This window comes from Oxyura jamaicensis, chromosome 15, assembly GCF_011077185.1.
Source record: "Oxyura jamaicensis isolate SHBP4307 breed ruddy duck chromosome 15, BPBGC_Ojam_1.0, whole genome shotgun sequence".
Taxonomy (NCBI): Eukaryota; Metazoa; Chordata; class Aves; order Anseriformes; family Anatidae; genus Oxyura; species Oxyura jamaicensis.
Window position 1 is genome coordinate 1,509,508 of NC_048907.1, and position 16,000 is coordinate 1,525,507.

Sequence of the window (16,000 nt, forward strand, 5' to 3'; positions counted from 1 at the left end):
CAGCATGTCACATCAAGCCTTGGTAAAATGGAACATTTAAGCTGTAAGGGCCGCATTTCCTCACTATACTGTTTACTTTTTCTCTGTATTTCCTCCACAAACACAGAGCTAAATGTGCATCCCTTTATCCTCTGAACAATTCTGGTGAGTGAGACTCCGGAGAACTATAAAAACCTTACAACAGCTGTTGCTGTTCTAAGGGAAGTGGCCTCCTTCATCTCAAAGGAATCCTTACTGCCAATTCCATGCTTCGTGCAAGCACAGGCATAGCAAATCTTTGTGGTAAGCATGGGGAGAAGGCAGGTGCAGAAACAGCATTCAGGAGATTGGAAAAGCAAGTCCCAGCTCAGCGCCTTAAGACACTGAAGGGGATACACCCACCTTTTCCCCGGAGGATTTTCCAGGTGGAAGTGTCTGTGAAGGTGACGAGCATCGTGAGGTGCAAATTGACCAGCCTGGAGTCCTGTAAGATGTCAGGCTGCAACGAGAAGCACCAGCATTAATAAATCTAATCACCTCTGTGCCCAACTGCAGAACTGTTAGATGCAGGCAGACAAAAACACAAAGAAAATGTTTTTTACCTTAAGCTGCTTGAGAAATTCACAGCAGAACCACAGAATGTCCTTGATCTGTTTGATCCATAAGAGCGTGAGGTCTTTGGAGAGCGCCAGGGACACGTACCACACCTGAGGCAGGCAGGATACAAACGGGAGCAGCGATCGGTGTTTGGGCTAAATACATCACCAGGAAACCCTGGAACAAACCCCCCTCAGCGCCCACTGAACCCAGCAGCGGAGCCAAGTCAGCTCTTCCCAGAGATCCCTTGGTCAGAGCACACCACCCACCACGGAAGGACACTGAAAATGCTGGAGGGATAGCGAGGAACCTCTCCAAACAGTCACGGTGGAATCTCAGCCATGTTCGGGGGAGTTTGAAAGCTAAATAATTCCCACGTCGCCAACCTAAATCCCCACCCATACAGAAACAAAACAGAACAAGGTGCTGCTGACCTTGGGCTCGTTCTCAACATCCATGCTATTCAGAATGCAACGGCACAGCTTTTCGAATCTCTGCAAAAACAAAGTAACAAAAGCGATGTTAGTTCTAACTGCAGCAGGGGCTATTCTGGAAAAGCAGGAGGAACAGCTCAGCAGAGGGAGCAAGGTCTCTACGTATGGACACGTTCCAGCCACGTTCCCCGCGGGCAGTGCTGCTGGCTCCTTCCCCGAGAGCTCATCTACGTGCCCTGCCAGAGCTCTCTCCTTGGCCACGCTGCTCGTAAATAGGAGGAATTCCTCAGCCTTCCCAGGTCGGTATCCAACCTGAGGGGGGTGCCCAGAAACAGAGCGCCAAGAAGCAGAGGCCGGTCCCTGGCTCCCAGGGGGCTGCCGTGCTGCTGAAGGGGAAGGAGGGAGCAGAGGAGACAGATTTCAGCAGCACACCTCGTTACCATAACGCACAACTTCAAACGGATACCGGGCACCTAAAAATCTGTCTGTGGTATTCACGTTTGGTTTTCATGCTGTAAATCCAGACAAATGCATTTGCAGTCCTTGTCCCCCTGTCAGCAGGAGTTTATTGGGACAGAAATGTAAACAGCCCCCACTGCTGCTGCAATTTAAACACAGCCCTTCTGTTTTTTCAATTATTTTCCTTTCAATTAGCCCTCACAGCTCTCTAGGGAAAAAAAAAATCATCGTTTCATGGACAAGGCCACTGCAGCACAGGGCTCTACCCTGAAGCCACAAATTCAGGGCAAGGTCAGAACAGCAGCTGCAGTACAAACAGCCCGCACGCTGCACCACGCCGGGACAGACCTTTGTGGGCTGCCACAATGTACCTGCCTGGGGAGCTGGCCTGACAGAATCATGAGGCACAGCTCAATTACCGCTGCTGGCACCGTCACCAGGAAAAACAGCTGTTAAACTTTGCCCTGAGTACGGAACCACTCCTGAAAAATTCAGGGGTTCTTCTATTTCAATTCCCCAGTAAGAGCTCTCCGAGAAGGACCAGGAGGCAGAGATCACGTTTCTGAAGCCAAGAGATATTGCAAGAGCCTGCAGGAACGCTGGGAAACTATGCAAACAGAGTTAACGTATGTCACTGAGGGAAGAAAAGAAGGCTGGAGCAGAAGCCTCACCTCTTTGTCCTCTTTGTGGTTAAACACAAACAGCAGCTTCCGAGCAATTCTGAAGACAGAAAGCGCGCTCCTTTTGCTCGAGGCGGATTCATTTGCCCCAAAGAAATCCTCCACTTCTCTCCTAGGAAAGGGGGAACGCCAACACTGGGGGTTAAACCCAAGCACGCTCTGGTTGTGAGCAAAGCGCGGAGGGCAGACTGCCACACACCTGATCTCCCTCTGCAGCCGGCAGCGGCAGAGAAACCTCCTGACCAGGGCCTGGATCTGGACGGCGGCACGCTCCCGCTCCTTCAGCTCCCTGCGCTCCTCCCGGGCCTGGCGCGCCTTGTCGAGGAACTGCGCTTTGGAGGACTGGCTGGCGCTGAACATTTTCCCAGCCTGTAAATGTAAGGACAGAAAGAAACAAGAAGCAAACGTGAGGAAAGGAACAGGAAGCAAGCCTAAGGAAAGAGGCAGTCGCTGCAGCCAGCGCTGGGGACCAAGCAGGGACGCACAGAGAGGGCTCAGGACAGGGCTCCGTGCTCGCTCCCAGCGCCTCAGCAGGGCGGCAGCGCCGCAGGGCTCACAGCACAGAGCGGCCAGAGCCCGGTTACGGCCCCCGGGGCTGCGGGGAGTAGACGGTATCGGCGTCGGTGCCTAATGCAGGGCAACGGAATTAAACACGGAACGACCGAGTAACCGGCAATACCTCGCCGTACAGCCTCCGCAGTTGGAGTGCAGGCCCGGCGCTCCAGCTCCGGGCCCGGTGTAATAAAATCACCCGCAGACAGGAACGGGAAAACGGCAGGGACCGAGCCCACGGGAACCCACGGGCACCGACGGGCACCGAGAGGTCCCCGGGAGCGCCCCCGGCCGCAGCCGCTCGCTGCCAGGACTCGCAGGCCGGGCCCGGGGCTCTGAGGGGCTCTGGGGGGCCCTGAGGGGGTCCCCGGGGCTCCCCGGGCCGCCCCCCCCCCCTCCCGCCGGTACCGAGCCCGAGCCGGGCGCCCCGTGCGGCGCCGCGGGGGCCGGCCGCCAACATCGCGCTGCCGCTGCCGTTCCGCCCCGCTGCCGTTCCGCTTACCCTCTCGCTCCCCGCCGCCTCGCCGCGCCGCGGTGCGACCGCAGCGGGACCAAGCGGCTCCGCACCCGGCTCCGCGCCCCGCCGGTGCCCGCTGGGGACGGGCCGTGAGGCGGGGTGGCGAGGAGCGGCGAGAAGCGGCGGAGGGGTTTGGGGGCAGCACCGGAAGGGTTTCGGGGAGGCACCGCGCCGGAAGCGGCGGCAGGGCCGGAAGTTCCCTCGCCCCGGCGCTCCTGGGCCGCGGGGCAGCGCCGCGCCCTTCATGGTGAGGGGAGGGGGGGACGGGACCGGCACCGGGACCGGGGCGGGGGGGCTCGGGGCAGGGCCGGGGCGGCTGGGAAGGCCCCGCTTACCGCGGCCGGGCCTCCGGGATGGCGGCGGGGCCGGGCCCAGCGAGGCCTCAATCGGTGCGGTGGGGGGGGGCGAGGGGCCGAGGGGGGGGGCAGGGAAGGGGCTGAGGGAAGGGGCCGAGGGGGCTCGAGGCATGCGGCCTGTCAGCCCCCGGGGGCGGCTCCGTGCACCGGGGGTTGGCCGGCTGTGGGGCAGGTTACCCGCGAGGTACGAATTTGGGGTTTAAAAGGTGCGAGAGGAACGAGCGCGGCTTCTGTGGGAGGTCCTGGCCCCGGTGCTGCTCGCTCAGCCCTTTCCTGGCCGGTCGCTGCGCCGCCTCGGCTGCTTTCCGTCAGCCCCACGCAGGACGCGGCGCCGTGCGGTGGAAGCGGGTCTGACCGCCGCTGCCTCCTTGTCCCCAGGAAGAGATGTCGGGAGAAAGCGTGGTGAGCTCAGCGGTGCCGGCGGCCGCCACCCGCACCACCTCCTTCAAGGGCGCCAGCCCCAGCTCCAAGTACGTCAAGCTGAACATCGGCGGCGCCCTCTACTACACCACCATGCAGACGCTGACCAAGCAGGACACGATGCTCAAAGCCATGTTCAGCGGCCGAATGGAAGTCCTGACCGACAGCGAAGGTAGGGGGGGGATCCTGGCAGCCCTGACGGCGGCTCCGTGCCTCCCGGTGGAAGCGGGGTAAAACGGGCCGGAACAAAGCTTAGAGGGGAGAGAGAAACATCTCATCGCAGGCCTGGAGATCCCTACATTTTATTAGTGTTAAAATTTGTCGTGCACAGCCGAGGAAAGGCGTTGTTTCCTTATCTGAAGTGCAGATACCGAACCCAGACGTGTCTGAATTAACGGCGTGGCTGAGAGGTGTTGGTGTGGTGGCTGCTGGCGCGGTTTGGGATCAGCGTTCCCACGTTGTGGGGGCGTCGCAGTTTAATTCAGAGCACGGCTTTCTGCTTGTGTGCTGGCGTTGTGCCTGGAGCTGCGTTTGTGCGCCCGGACACCTTGTCTTCAGCAGCGGCTCCCACCTCGCTGACCCCGCGGGTTTAAAACACCTTTCTCACCACTCAGTCGTTACCTGGAATTTTTGCTTGAACTTGCGGAAAGCACCAAAAGCGCCTTGTTTGGCTGGGGGAGGGGGGCTTAGCTTTGGTGCTGGAGAGCGGCCTGTGCTCAGGGGTCACGCGGGACACGCGGTGGATTAGCAGGGCTCTGGCGATAAGCTGTCCTGAGGCAGGAGGAAGTGGATTTGGAGGAAAAAAATAGCTTAGAAAAAAAACAAAACACACCAAACCCGCCCCCAAAACCCACCGAGCTAATCGTCCCAATATCCCCGTTTGAGCTGGGATGCTGGTATTGAAGCTGGGGGAGGTGAAAAGCTGCCTCGTTCTGCTGCGGCCCTGCCTGCTGCGAGCGCTCAGCCGCGTGGCGTCAAGGCTGGAGCTGTGGTGGGTGGGCTCCAGGGCGAGGCGCGGAGCTGGCAGCTCTCAGAGGGCACGTTCTGCCTCCCAGAGAGCGGCAGGCAGTGTTACTGCTAGCACTGATGCTGTCTGGGCTTTAATCTGCTGAAAAATCCCTCTTGAGATGTAGAATCCCAGGCTGGTTTGGCCGTGGATCCCGCTGTGTCTGCGTGGGACCGTTGCGTGCAGCCAGCTGGTGCTCTAATAGGACCCCGAGGCTTCCCGTGCGGTGTCACCGCGGCAGCTCCCGCTGCAGCAGCTCCCGCTTCGTCTCCTGCTGCCGGGCACGGCGCTGGGAACGGGGACAGTAGCGTTAGAGCTGTGGGAGGAAACTCCCCGAAATTCCTCAAAATGCTCCCGATTGGTCACACCCAGCGTCTGGCAGAAAACAAAGTGGTTCTCAGGAAGAGAAGCCGGGCTTGGGGAGAAACTGGAAAGGAGCAAAGTCCGGGCGTGCTCTGTGGGGCGTCGCGTACTGCGTGCCCTCCTCTGTGAGCGGAGGCGTTCCTCAGACCCCAGCCCCATCTCCTGAGCTCCTCAGAGCTCCGCGATCCCAACATGCTGCTGCCTGCGCTGGGGGAGGAAAGGGGAGTTCCCTGCTGGGGGCTGGCAGATGATTGCAGCTTAGCTTAGAAATGGTTCATGATCTGTAGCCCAGCTCGGGGCTGCCGTGTTCCTGCCCCAGGAACTGCATCCCAGCACGTTTCCGTAACCCCGTGGTTAGAAATGGCTTTAAGAGGCTCCAGCTGAGCCCCGCTACTTGGGCTCTGCGCAGCCCTCACCCCGCGGCTCCGGGGTCGTCTTCCTGTGACTCATCTTCGTTTGGCTGCAGCCTCGGCCGTTGGGTTAAAACACGAGGACTTCTTCAAAGCTGCTTTAGCAGCCGCTTGTGGTTTGCAATGCTGCTCGAAATGCGTTCTCATCCCCCAGCCCGCCTGCCAGGGAGCAATTCTGCTTTGCTCTTGCCATCTGTACGCAGAAAGTTGCGGCAGATTTCTGCCTCGGCGCTGACAAACGGGCTGTTCCCTGCCCGGGCTGGGGAGGCGTGTTGTGTTGGTCAGCCTGGATCGGCCTCTTCTTTGATTTCTGCCTCCAGTTCTCCTGCCTCCAGCTTTTTATTCTGTTACTACAGCCTGCACAGTTACAGCTGGGAGCACGCGTTGCGTTTTTGTAGTCAGCAGGGCGGGGAGGGAGATGGGAAGCCTGTAGTAAACTGCAGGAGGCTGGCTGGGCTCTCCCCATAGCAGCACGAGAGGGATGTGTTTCCCTGCCAGGCTTACCCGAACGCTGGGCTTTTACCAGCAATCCCGTTCACGCAGAAGGCGCGGGGTCTGCTTTAACCTTCCCTTATTTGTCCAAAATATGACTCCTTCCCCACGAGCCTTTCCTCGCTGCATTCCTGAGCTGCAGCCCGCGAGTGTCCACCCGCTCGTTTATGGAAACTCCTTCGTGTCTCGGCGTTGCGAAACGCTTCGCGGGGTCCAGCCTGCTTCAGGCAGCAGGCGGGCAGCGAGAGGTGAGGCGCAGAGCTTCCTGCCGGCAGCTCGGCCCCGGAGAGTGGATTGTTGTGGCTGCATGGTGCCACTCGGCCCCTTCCCATCGCATGGCGGAGCTGCTGGGCAGGGGCCGTCGGGGCCGTCCCGCTCACATATTTCAGCTCAGCAGTTCGGGACCCCACACTGGTAACCACCTCGTTCTGCCAAACCATTCACCTGGGGAACGCGGAGCCCGGAGCCGTGTCGGCAGGGACACATCCCAGGTCTGCGCTGCCTTTTTCTTTCTGACCTCTTGCGCGTCTGCTGGAGGTGGTGGCTCACGGTGGTCCTGGCTCAGGAACCTACAGATGGCCCGGCCTGGCTGAAGGAAGAAAGCCCCGCGTGCGTGGAGCAGGGCCCTTGGAAGGCGAGAAAATAGTCAGGGGCTCTGCGAGCAGAGGCAGAGCAGAGCTGGCTGCGCTGAGAGCACGAGGAATTCATTCCTCTGTAACAACAACTGGGGAGCTGTGGGAAGCAAGTGAGCTTTGAGCAGGGGGCTGGAGCCGGTTCCCCTTGGCAGGAGCCTGCTGGGTGCAGCGCTCCGGGGCCAGGGCCGAGGTGTTGTGCCACGTTTCCCTCTGCTGGACTGTGCTCTTCCCCTCACCTAGGCTGGATCCTGATCGACCGCTGCGGGAAGCATTTTGGGACGATCCTGAACTACCTGCGCGATGGGGCCGTGCCGCTCCCTGAGAGCCGCCGAGAGATAGAGGAGCTGCTGGCCGAGGCGAAGTACTACCTGGTGCAGGGGCTGGTGGACGAGTGCCAGGCAGCCTTGCAGGTAGGTCACAGAGCTGGCTCCTGCCGTTTAAATACATGCAAACCGCTCGGTTTCTACAACTCCCGAGCAGCACAGAGCTCAAACAATCCGCTCGGTTGGTCCCAGAGGGAAGCTGCCCCGCAGCTGGAGCGCCAGCTTGGTTCAGAGCGTGGGCCAGAAGCGGGCTGGGCGCCGTGTGGCGGCAGGCTGCGCGCTGAGCCGGAGTTCTCCAGCAGAACAGACTCTGTGGGAACTTCCCGGTTAACAGGAGTGTGCCTTGAGGTCTGTGTGCGCTCAGCGTCCGTTTGCTTCTTGTTCCAGCAGAACAAAGACGCGTACGAACCGTTCTGCAAGGTACCGGTCATCACGTCGTCCAAGGAAGAGCAAAAGCTGATAGCCACCTCTAATAAGGTACGAGAGGCTGCGCCTGGGAGGGTGCTGGCCTGCTGCCCCGGGGCTTGCTTGGGATCTTGACCAAGTGTTTAACAAATATTCTTCAACCCTCGAGCTGCAGAGCGCTGGAAACCCACAGCAGACAAAATATTTCTTCTAAATTAAAAGACAAATGTTGCTCGGGGTGGGCCTGGCTGTGTCCTTCTCCACTGAAGCTGATAAAAGAGGTGTTGTTCTGCACAGGCTGCAGCAGAAGCAGAGTGGTGACGGGGGCTTGCAGATCCTCTGCTGGTTTGTTCCCTGCTAAATAACAACAGAGGCGTTCTTTAAAGTGGATCCTCCTGCTCCTGTCCTGCTGGCTGTGGTGGGCAGAGGGTGCGGATGGGAGCGAGTTAGGGTTTAGTCACAGAAGAGATCTCTGAGGATTGCAGGCCCCTTGCCAGCCGGTGCACGACCCGTCTGTGGCAACAACGAAATCCCACTGGGCGTGGGCCTGATGGCATCGTTTCATGTTGCAGCTCCTCTGCTGTGTGGTCTGGGGCTGAGCTCAGACTCCAGCGCGTACCGCGTGTCCTGGAACTGATCAGTTTTGTTTCCCTTTACAGCCAGCGGTGAAGTTGCTATACAACAGGAGCAACAACAAATATTCCTACACCAGGTAAGTGACTTCAGCTCTTGGAAGTTGTTTGTAGGCTGAATTCCACGATACGCGTTTGGTTTTTACTTCACTCAGTGACAGATTGGTGCTGGCACGTGCTCAGTTTTTTCCCCGGTTAATTTCAAACCTGGGTCGGAAGGAAGCCTCCTGCCACCAGCAGAAGGCTCAGCACGCGCTACTGCTGTGGCAGGCGCTCCCCTAAGACTTAGGTGCAGCCGTGGAGGCTCCTGGCCAGCTGCTGGCCTGCGCTCCCCACGGGCTACACACGTTAGTCAAACACAGGAAGCCTCCCGTGGTGTGGTGCTCTCAGCAAGTGGTGAAGTCGTGAGGGCTGGGACCGTGTCCCCCTTTCCTTCTGTCCGTATCCAACTGCTGCCGCCTTTGTCTCTCACAGCAACTCTGACGACAACATGCTGAAGAACATCGAGCTGTTCGATAAGCTCTCCCTGAGGTTTAACGGCAGGGTGCTGTTTATAAAAGACGTGATTGGAGACGAGATCTGCTGCTGGTCCTTCTACGGCCAGGGACGGAAGATCGCTGAAGTCTGTTGCACTTCCATCGTTTACGCTACTGAGAAGAAGCAGACAAAGGTACGAGGGGACCCCTGAATGCTTCCGGCACCGGGCCCAGCTGCTCTCGGGCTGGCATCCTGACATCTGTTGCTTTCTGAATGCTCTTTTCATTGTCTAGCATCTCAATAGAACAACACGTTCCCATTCAGTGTGAGGGCAGCACAGAGGAGCTCATCCTGGGGGTTGTTGGGGCGTGGGCTGCTGGGGCGCAGCACTCCACACAGGGCAGCTGGGACGTTCCGTGGTGCGGGTTCAGTCCAGCTCTTGTTTTCAGACAAACCCGTGCACTTACCCAAATTTGGTGGCCGGTCCTGTGTAAGGACAGTGCCTGGTGAGCAGCGGCATCCCTGCCCTCTTCCTTTCTACTTCTCCCAGGAGAAGTTTGACTGAATCTGCCCTGTGAGTGGGACAGATCTGAAAATAATACTTGCTGGGTCTCAGTGACTGAAAGCAAATAACAGAAACGTTTGTGCTAGAAAGGATTTCTACAGCTAGTGTACAATTAAGGTTTTTAAAAACTGAGCTATCAGGAGGAAGGAAATGAGGTAACTTGGTGCCTGCAGCGACTGGCACTAGCTGACAGTGACCTTCTCTCCCGGCGGGCAGGTGGAGTTCCCAGAAGCCCGCATTTACGAGGAGACGCTGAACATCCTGCTGTACGAGTCCCAGGACGGGAGAGGACCTGACAACGCGCTCCTGGAAGCCACAGGAGGGGCAGCTGGGCGCTCCCACCACTTAGAAGAAGATGAGGAGCGGGAGCGCATCGAGCGCGTGCGAAGAATTCATATTAAGCGTCCGGATGACAGAGCCCACCTGCACCAGTGAGCTGCCCGACGGCCGCGGGCTGCGCGGGGCCGTCTGGGAGGCACTGCCCTTCCCCTGATCGATTGTCCGCCGCAGAGGACCGGGCAGCTCCTCTCCTCTTCAACCAAGTCTGTAAATTCCGTTTTGTAACAAACTAGGTTATTTGGGGTATTTAAATGCAGTAGTTCTAGGACAGGAATAAGTAAGGTCCCTGGGCGTGCGGTAGGTATGTAAGGCCCCGTTGAGCATCGGGAGAAATGCCCTGAATTTTCAGCACTCTCGTCTTTGCTATTTTGTGCTTAGTGAGGAAGAAGGCTGGCTTCCTTTGGCTTTTGTAATTATCCTGCACTTTAAAACAAACCGACAGACAAACCCAACAGCACCAAAAGGTCAGTCAGCCGCCTGTCTTCCTCCCAGGCACTCCCTGGCCCTGTCTCCTCCCGGGCATCGCGGTGTGGGAGCAACGCGGCGATCCGAGCACCGGAGCTGCTGCAGAGCTCCCTCTCCTCCAGGGCTGCCGGCGATAGGGTTGGTAGCTCGGGAGTGCCGCAGTGCCGGCCCCACAAGCACCGCGTGCTGAGCACCGCGTGCTGGCTTGGCCTCGGCAGTGCCTGGGGCAGAGGAAGCCCCGCGCGGTGCTGGGCCGGGGGAGCTTCTCGTGCTGGGCCCGGGGGGCTGCCTGTGGCTCCCCGCCGTGCTCAGGGCCCTCTCCTCCAGCGGTTTGGTGGAGCTGCTCCAGCGCGGAACTGTGGAGCCCCAGCCCTGCTCTGTCGGTGCAGTGCTGGGGAGGGAGGTTGAAATCCCTCCGGCCGGAGGGTCAGGAGCTAGTTGTACTGGACAGCTTTTCCGTGGGGGTGTTGCTTCCAGTTGGAGCTTAGAACTTCTGCCTGACTCCACACCTGCGCTGGGGAGCCTACTTCCATCAAATTACAGATCAGCAAGCCGTGCTTTCTGTCCTGCTTTCACCACAGGTTAGATTTCATCGCGGGTTCAACCCCTCCGTGCCCGCCTCACGTAGGCTGGAGGCCAGCAGCCGTAGTTGGGTTCCGTGACTGATAGAGGAGCGTTGTCTCGCACTGAGCGAGGGCAGTGAGTACCACGGGGAGGAAAAGACGGCGGCCCAGAGGTGGCCGATCCTCGTTTGCCGTTATCCTGAGCGTATTTCCAAGTCTCTTTGCAGAAATGGCAGCTGTGTGTGAAAGGGCGGAGCTGAAACGTGTAGAGAAGGCTGTATCGTCTCGCTTCCCGAGAGTAGTCCTCTGTTATAAATGAGTGTTTTATCTACCTCCTAGTCTCGTGTTGCCTCGTGTGGAGTCAAGTATCAATTATAGCGGTAGATCGTGTGTAATTCAATCGGAGTGGATGCTGAAGGGTAGTGAGGAGAGCTACGGCTGTAACGGTCAACGCAGCAGGTCTTGGCAGGGAGAGAACCCAGCAGCAGCGAGTCTTAAACTTCCAGGCAGGATGGCAGCCTGGCAGGCACCACAGTACTTCAGTTTATTCCATCATTTTTGACTTTTCACCTGGAATATCTAATGCTGGCCTCGACAGCCAGCTGTCTCACAGAGCAGCAGCTCCGTGCCGTGCAGTGAGGTGGGTATTTGCTTCTGTAAATGTCGTGTTCCAAGGAGTCCTGCTCCTGCTCAGGGCTGATGACAGCATCCTAACGCGTCAAAAACCAAAGGTGCGGTCGGCATCACCAGCTACGTTACGCTGCTGCTCTTATCTCAAATTGCAGGGAAGCTGTCTGGGATCTACCTGCCACGTCTAAAGCCTCTTGTTTTGTGGTGGTTCGCTTCTGGAGCATCATGTAAGACTAAAAGCTTTCACGGTTAGGCTGAAGTTGTCTTTCTAGTAACCAAAGACTTTTCTAAATTACAGACCCCGTTTGTGGCAGATGTGATTGTTGTTCCTGTCTCCTCTTACCTTCCTTCAGCTACCAAGTAAGAGCTCAGCAGTGCCTGTATCGGTGTAGTTGAGCAGCTCCAGCTATGTCCTTCCTACCCTGGGCTTCTGTTTTAAGCCGTACCTGCGTGTGTTGGCACCAGTGCACGCTTTGGGTTCGTACAAGTCCATAGTGCAGATCGCTGGGAGGCCCCGGTGCCTCTCCCTTACCTTCCTCATGCGATAAGCTGGGGAGCATGGACGTAGAGTCCCCTGCGTTGCTCTCTGGCACCGTGTACTTTGACACTGGTGCATTACGGGGCTGTCTGTGGGGGTCTGAGGTCTGTAACAGGCCTGCTGCCCTCCAGGGGTCTGTGCTCTGCCCTGTTTTAGCCGGTCAGCTAACTCCCGTGTCTCAGCAGCTGTGCTCTTGCAGGCCATGGGGGGTGAAAACACCAGCTGCATCCTGTACAACAGCGCTAGCCCCACAGCAACCCCTGCTTCTTTGTTAATGTTACAGAACTGACTCCGGGATGTGTGGGGGCACCTCACCCTCCTGGTCAGCTGGCTGTGGGGCCAGCAGGTGGTTCAGCACGGGGCAGAGGAGCTTTGGCCAGTGCTGGCTGGTCAAACGCCACCCGCTCCCTTCCTGGGGCGCAAGAGCAGCTTTGGCTCCAGGAGATGACGTGTTGCCAGCAGTGCTGAGCACCTGACAGATGACAGCTCTGTGATTAACTGCTCTGTAAATAGATCCCTAACTGGCTTCGGGATTTCCTCTTTCAGGCTTTGCAAGCTACGTTCTTAAAAGATAGGGGATGATTTTTTTGGAATCTTTTACGGCTGTTTATTATAGGCAGTGGTTTAGTCACTCCAGGAGAGTCTGAGTAGGTTTCAGTTTTGGTTTTGGATTATGGGCAGGCTCTGCCTTAACACACTCCAGTCTGAACTAAGGGCCCCAGCTGTGTAATAACGATGTTAATAACGATGTATTGCTGTTGTGTTACAACAGCTTTTACTTACAGGCCACTTGTCCTTGCTTTGTTGAGACTTAATGAACAAAACCAGCTCCCGCAGCCCCTTAATGCCCTTGCACAAATGCTCCTAGCTTTTGAGCCCTTTGCTTTTAACGGTTTTGCCACTACAGCTTTTGGGGGAAGTGAGGGTGCAGGGCAGGCACCCTGCTCACGAGCTCATGGAGTACTGCAGGGCACAAACAGGAGTGCAGCCCTGCCTCCTGGGATTCGCGCACGTTACCCTCCAGCACCCACTGATACTGACAGAGTAGAGCAGGCTGAAGCCGTGCTCCTGGAAGTGATTTTTGTCCATTAGAGCAATGCAGAAAAACTTCAGATCAGCAGCTGGTGACACGGTTAGGGGTATACAGGACAGGCAGGACTAACCACCAGCCCCAGGCTAGCTGAGAACGCGATTGCTCCCACCTCTCACAATAGCTGTAGCTCCCCAAAGCAGCTGCTCCTGTATTTGTGCAGCCAGGTTCTGGAGCCCACCCTGAGCTCCACCTGCTGCAGGACATCACCTGGTCCAAGCCCTCCTGGAAGCCTCCAAGCTCCGCTCTTACCTTTGTGCAAGGGGTTGGAACCTTTTAGTCTTAATGGCGTTGTTGTGTTGTGTGTTCTGTACAATCATTCCCTCCCATTTTGTACTTACCCACAAAAAAGCCTACGATGGATTTCAGTGTATGGTTGATGTTTGCAATATATACTTTTTTTTTAATATAACAAAATAAATTAGAAAATATTTCATATTTACAGGGGAGTTGCTTTATTACTCATTTGAAGTTCAATGGCTAGCGTGCTGCCCTCATGGTTCACAGAGCTCAAAAGAACTTTCAGTAAGAAATATTGCACATCCTCCTCACCCAGCTGTTTGTTTTACCTCCTGGTAACCTCAGGGCCAAGTCACCCCTAATCTTGCTCTGACTGCGGAATTCAAGCTCAGCAAGTCAGGGCTCCTTAGGCTGCAGTTTTAGCCTAGACCAAGCAAGTTTGCCTCAACATGAGGCAGCAAAGCGCTACAACCAGCCTGGCAGCACCACTGCAGCTTCCAGGCAGGAGAGAGCAGAGGGAATTCCGATACCCTGCCCCTTCCCCTTGTAGCTGCCACAATGCACACCTTGGGGGAACAGTGCTGCCTACCCCCCTCTCAGGAGGGAGCAGAACCTCAGCACTGATAGATACAAAGGTTCTTAACCAGCAGGAGACTCTTTTCTTCTGAACTGAGTTACACCAAGGCAGCACGTCCCTCTTAAAAGGGAAGAACTGTGCTCATCTGTCACGTTGCCACTCCTAGAGGCTCACTGCATTGTGCACAGCTGCCTGCAGGGACAGGAACAGTCTCCTACTCCCCCATCAGAGCAGACAGAGCAGCTTACTGAGATATCCTGATGCTGCATCACCTCAGAAAGTTGAGTGCCAGCCTTATTGCTACGTTCAGACAGCTCTGCCTGCTGCTCGGGAGAAACAACTTCATTCATCTCCATTTCACCTTGTTCTTGTGATTAGTACAGTGACTTAAATACAGCTTGGAGAAAGCTCCTGTTCTATCTGAATCCTTCCTGACTGGTCAGAGCTCTCGCCCTTCGGCTAGACGTGGTGCAGAGATTGACATTTTACAAGTGGAGTTGCAACTTTTTGTTTAAACATCTCCCTGTGACAGCAGGGGACAAGCGTCGATGCTTCCTGGAATGTTACAGCAAGGTAAGGAGTTTTGATAAAACTGAATAGTTTTAAGCTATAAAAAGGTGCCTAACGGACACAAGCAAACTCTCAAAGCACAGCAGCCCTATGGCATCAAAGATTTCAGGGGTGATGCGGGTGCTGGTCTCATCCTGCAGGCTCCTTCCCGTTCCTAGCCATGACAGGGACCAGAAACAGGAACTGCTTCTCATCAAGACTTTGCTTGGGTTGACACCTAGGACAAGAACAGGAAGGAGTCAGTAAGTTCAGTACAAACATTATGTCCTTGATGTGTCCTCGCTGTGGGAAGGAGGTTGCGATGTCCCCTTTTAACAACTGGCATATGAAGACAACTCTTCCCATCAGGACTGCAAAGACAGCTAGCCACTTCCCCTGGGGTATTACAGCTTAGGGTGGAATTTTTCCTTGGAGCTGTCAGCTAAGTACCAAACCTGCCAAAAGCTCACTGGTCAATCAGAAAAACAATAAAAATCACCCCTTTTTCTTCCAGCCACACTTCTCTTTACTGCCTCACAGACACAGGCTGACAGAGGCAGGTTTAGCAGGCCCCTCGGCCTGAACATGAGGAAGGACAGAAGCAAAGTTCCCCCCCTCCGTAGCTACACATGGAGTCAGAAATCAGTCTTGGCTAAGCGGGGAGTTCTGCTGAGACTGCCACTAGGTCCAACACATCCTTCCTTCTCAGACAACCTGCTTGATTTAGCAGATAGGCTTTCTCTCTGTCCCACAACCAATTTCAGAAGTGACTTGGTTGATAAAGGCAACAAGAGGTGGAAAAAGGAGGGGTCAGGTGACGTTTGCAGGTGCATGTTTAGTTTAATCCAGACCCAGACCAGGTTCTCCAGGTTACCAAGCCAAGAGCACCTTGCTCTCTCTCCCCTCGCTAGCTTGGAAGAATAAGTAGCAGTGAAAGTTCAAGTAGAGGGCGAGTAGCTGCAACTCCCAACGAAGCAATTACTCTATTACACATCATATGGAGGCAGACAGTGACTGGGTAATTACATCATGCACCTCTGCTCTGTAAAAGGAATCGAGTCCTCCTGCTGAACTCGCACAACAGGGCCCTTGCTAGGACTTAGCTGTGACCTCTGCAAGGGCTGAGCATCAGAGGACAACGTGAGTCACGCTCCCGGAGCTTAGCTGAGGCCTTACCACTGTCAGTTGTCCATTTTTGGCCTTAAAGATCTGTGACTCCTGCCCAACGGTAAACACCATTGTTCCTTCCTTCCCAGAGCCAATGCGAAAACGAAGACTACAAATACAGACAATCACTTATTAGATGCTTTCCTCACGATAGGCTTTACTCTAAGCCCCCTTTATTTCTGTTCCCTTGGCAAATCTTGTTAGGTTAGAAGATCAGAGCCCTCTAGCTTAGGTAAATTTCCTAAACAATTGCATTACAACATACAGCCCAGAAGGGTTTGATAAATGGTGCGTGCCTGCCTGGGCTGGGCTCTTGAATTTTCCTGGTGCAATTAAGTATTAGAAGATAAGCAGATCTGACCCGGAGAAAACCACTGAACGCAAAGAATCTAATTACAATTGAAATGCAAAGGCCAGACAGAGAAGCTGGAACAGAAGCACGGGTTTCATATGCCAGTTTCAATTTAAGTATTGATTTGAGAGACAGACTGCATCCACCTGCCATTAGCTTGGTGGTGTGACCAAGAAGGTTCCTGTGCT

General features: G+C 56.0%; 3 protein-coding genes across 14 annotated transcripts in view; 1 reads left to right on the forward strand and 2 right to left on the reverse strand.

The window, feature by feature from the left end:
- UBE3B (ubiquitin protein ligase E3B) overlaps positions 1-16,000 on the reverse strand; it is a 34,050-nt gene that overhangs the window by 15,879 nt on the left and 2,171 nt on the right. The window contains exons 1-6 of one of the 4 annotated variants that reach the window (XM_035340110.1): positions 2,901-2,922; positions 2,349-2,518; positions 2,141-2,261; positions 1,011-1,070; positions 582-686; positions 382-478 (exon numbers count right to left, since the gene is read on the reverse strand). In XM_035340110.1, coding sequence (XP_035196001.1) covers positions 382-478; positions 582-686; positions 1,011-1,070; positions 2,141-2,261; positions 2,349-2,509 — 544 coding nt within the window. In that variant the 5' untranslated portion in view covers positions 2,510-2,518; positions 2,901-2,922. Of the gene's footprint in view, positions 1-381; positions 479-581; positions 732-1,010; positions 1,071-2,140; positions 2,262-2,348; positions 2,519-2,828; positions 2,866-2,900; positions 2,923-16,000 lie in introns of those variants that run through there. The other 3 variants (XM_035340109.1, XM_035340111.1, XM_035340112.1) reach the window with 3 other exon arrangements.
- On the forward strand, positions 3,355-11,874 carry KCTD10 (potassium channel tetramerization domain containing 10). 2 transcript variants are annotated; one of them, XM_035340124.1, is made up of 8 exons: positions 3,355-3,465; positions 3,953-4,166; positions 7,141-7,310; positions 7,611-7,700; positions 8,288-8,340; positions 8,735-8,930; positions 9,519-9,768; positions 9,815-11,874. In XM_035340124.1, the coding sequence occupies exons 1-7, from the start codon at positions 3,463-3,465 to the stop codon at positions 9,735-9,737; spliced, it is 945 nt and encodes a 314-aa protein (XP_035196015.1). In that variant the 5' UTR covers positions 3,355-3,462; the 3' UTR covers positions 9,738-9,768; positions 9,815-11,874. The 2 variants fall into 2 exon arrangements, with proteins under 2 accessions (XP_035196015.1, XP_035196016.1); XM_035340125.1 differs by having other exon boundaries at positions 7,614-7,700.
- MYO1H (myosin IH) overlaps positions 13,722-16,000 on the reverse strand; it is a 49,808-nt gene continuing 47,529 nt past the window's right edge. For 7 of the 8 annotated variants that reach the window (XM_035340115.1, XM_035340119.1, XM_035340113.1 and 4 more), the window contains 2 exons: positions 15,470-15,569; positions 13,722-14,531 (listed from right to left, as the gene is read on the reverse strand). In XM_035340115.1, coding sequence (XP_035196006.1) covers positions 14,508-14,531; positions 15,470-15,569 — 124 coding nt within the window. In that variant the 3' untranslated portion in view covers positions 13,722-14,507. Of the gene's footprint in view, positions 14,532-15,469; positions 15,570-15,760; positions 15,822-16,000 lie in introns of those variants that run through there. The other variant, XM_035340118.1, reaches the window with a different exon arrangement.

Bases quoted from the DNA above. Each gene is read 5' to 3' on its own strand.
- KCTD10 (XM_035340124.1), top strand. The intron at 7,311-7,610 runs GTAGGTCACAGA...TTCTTGTTCCAG, and splicing joins AGTGCCAGGCAGCCTTGCAG to CAGAACAAAGACGCGTACGA. The intron at 8,931-9,518 runs GTACGAGGGGAC...CCCGGCGGGCAG, and splicing joins CTGAGAAGAAGCAGACAAAG to GTGGAGTTCCCAGAAGCCCG.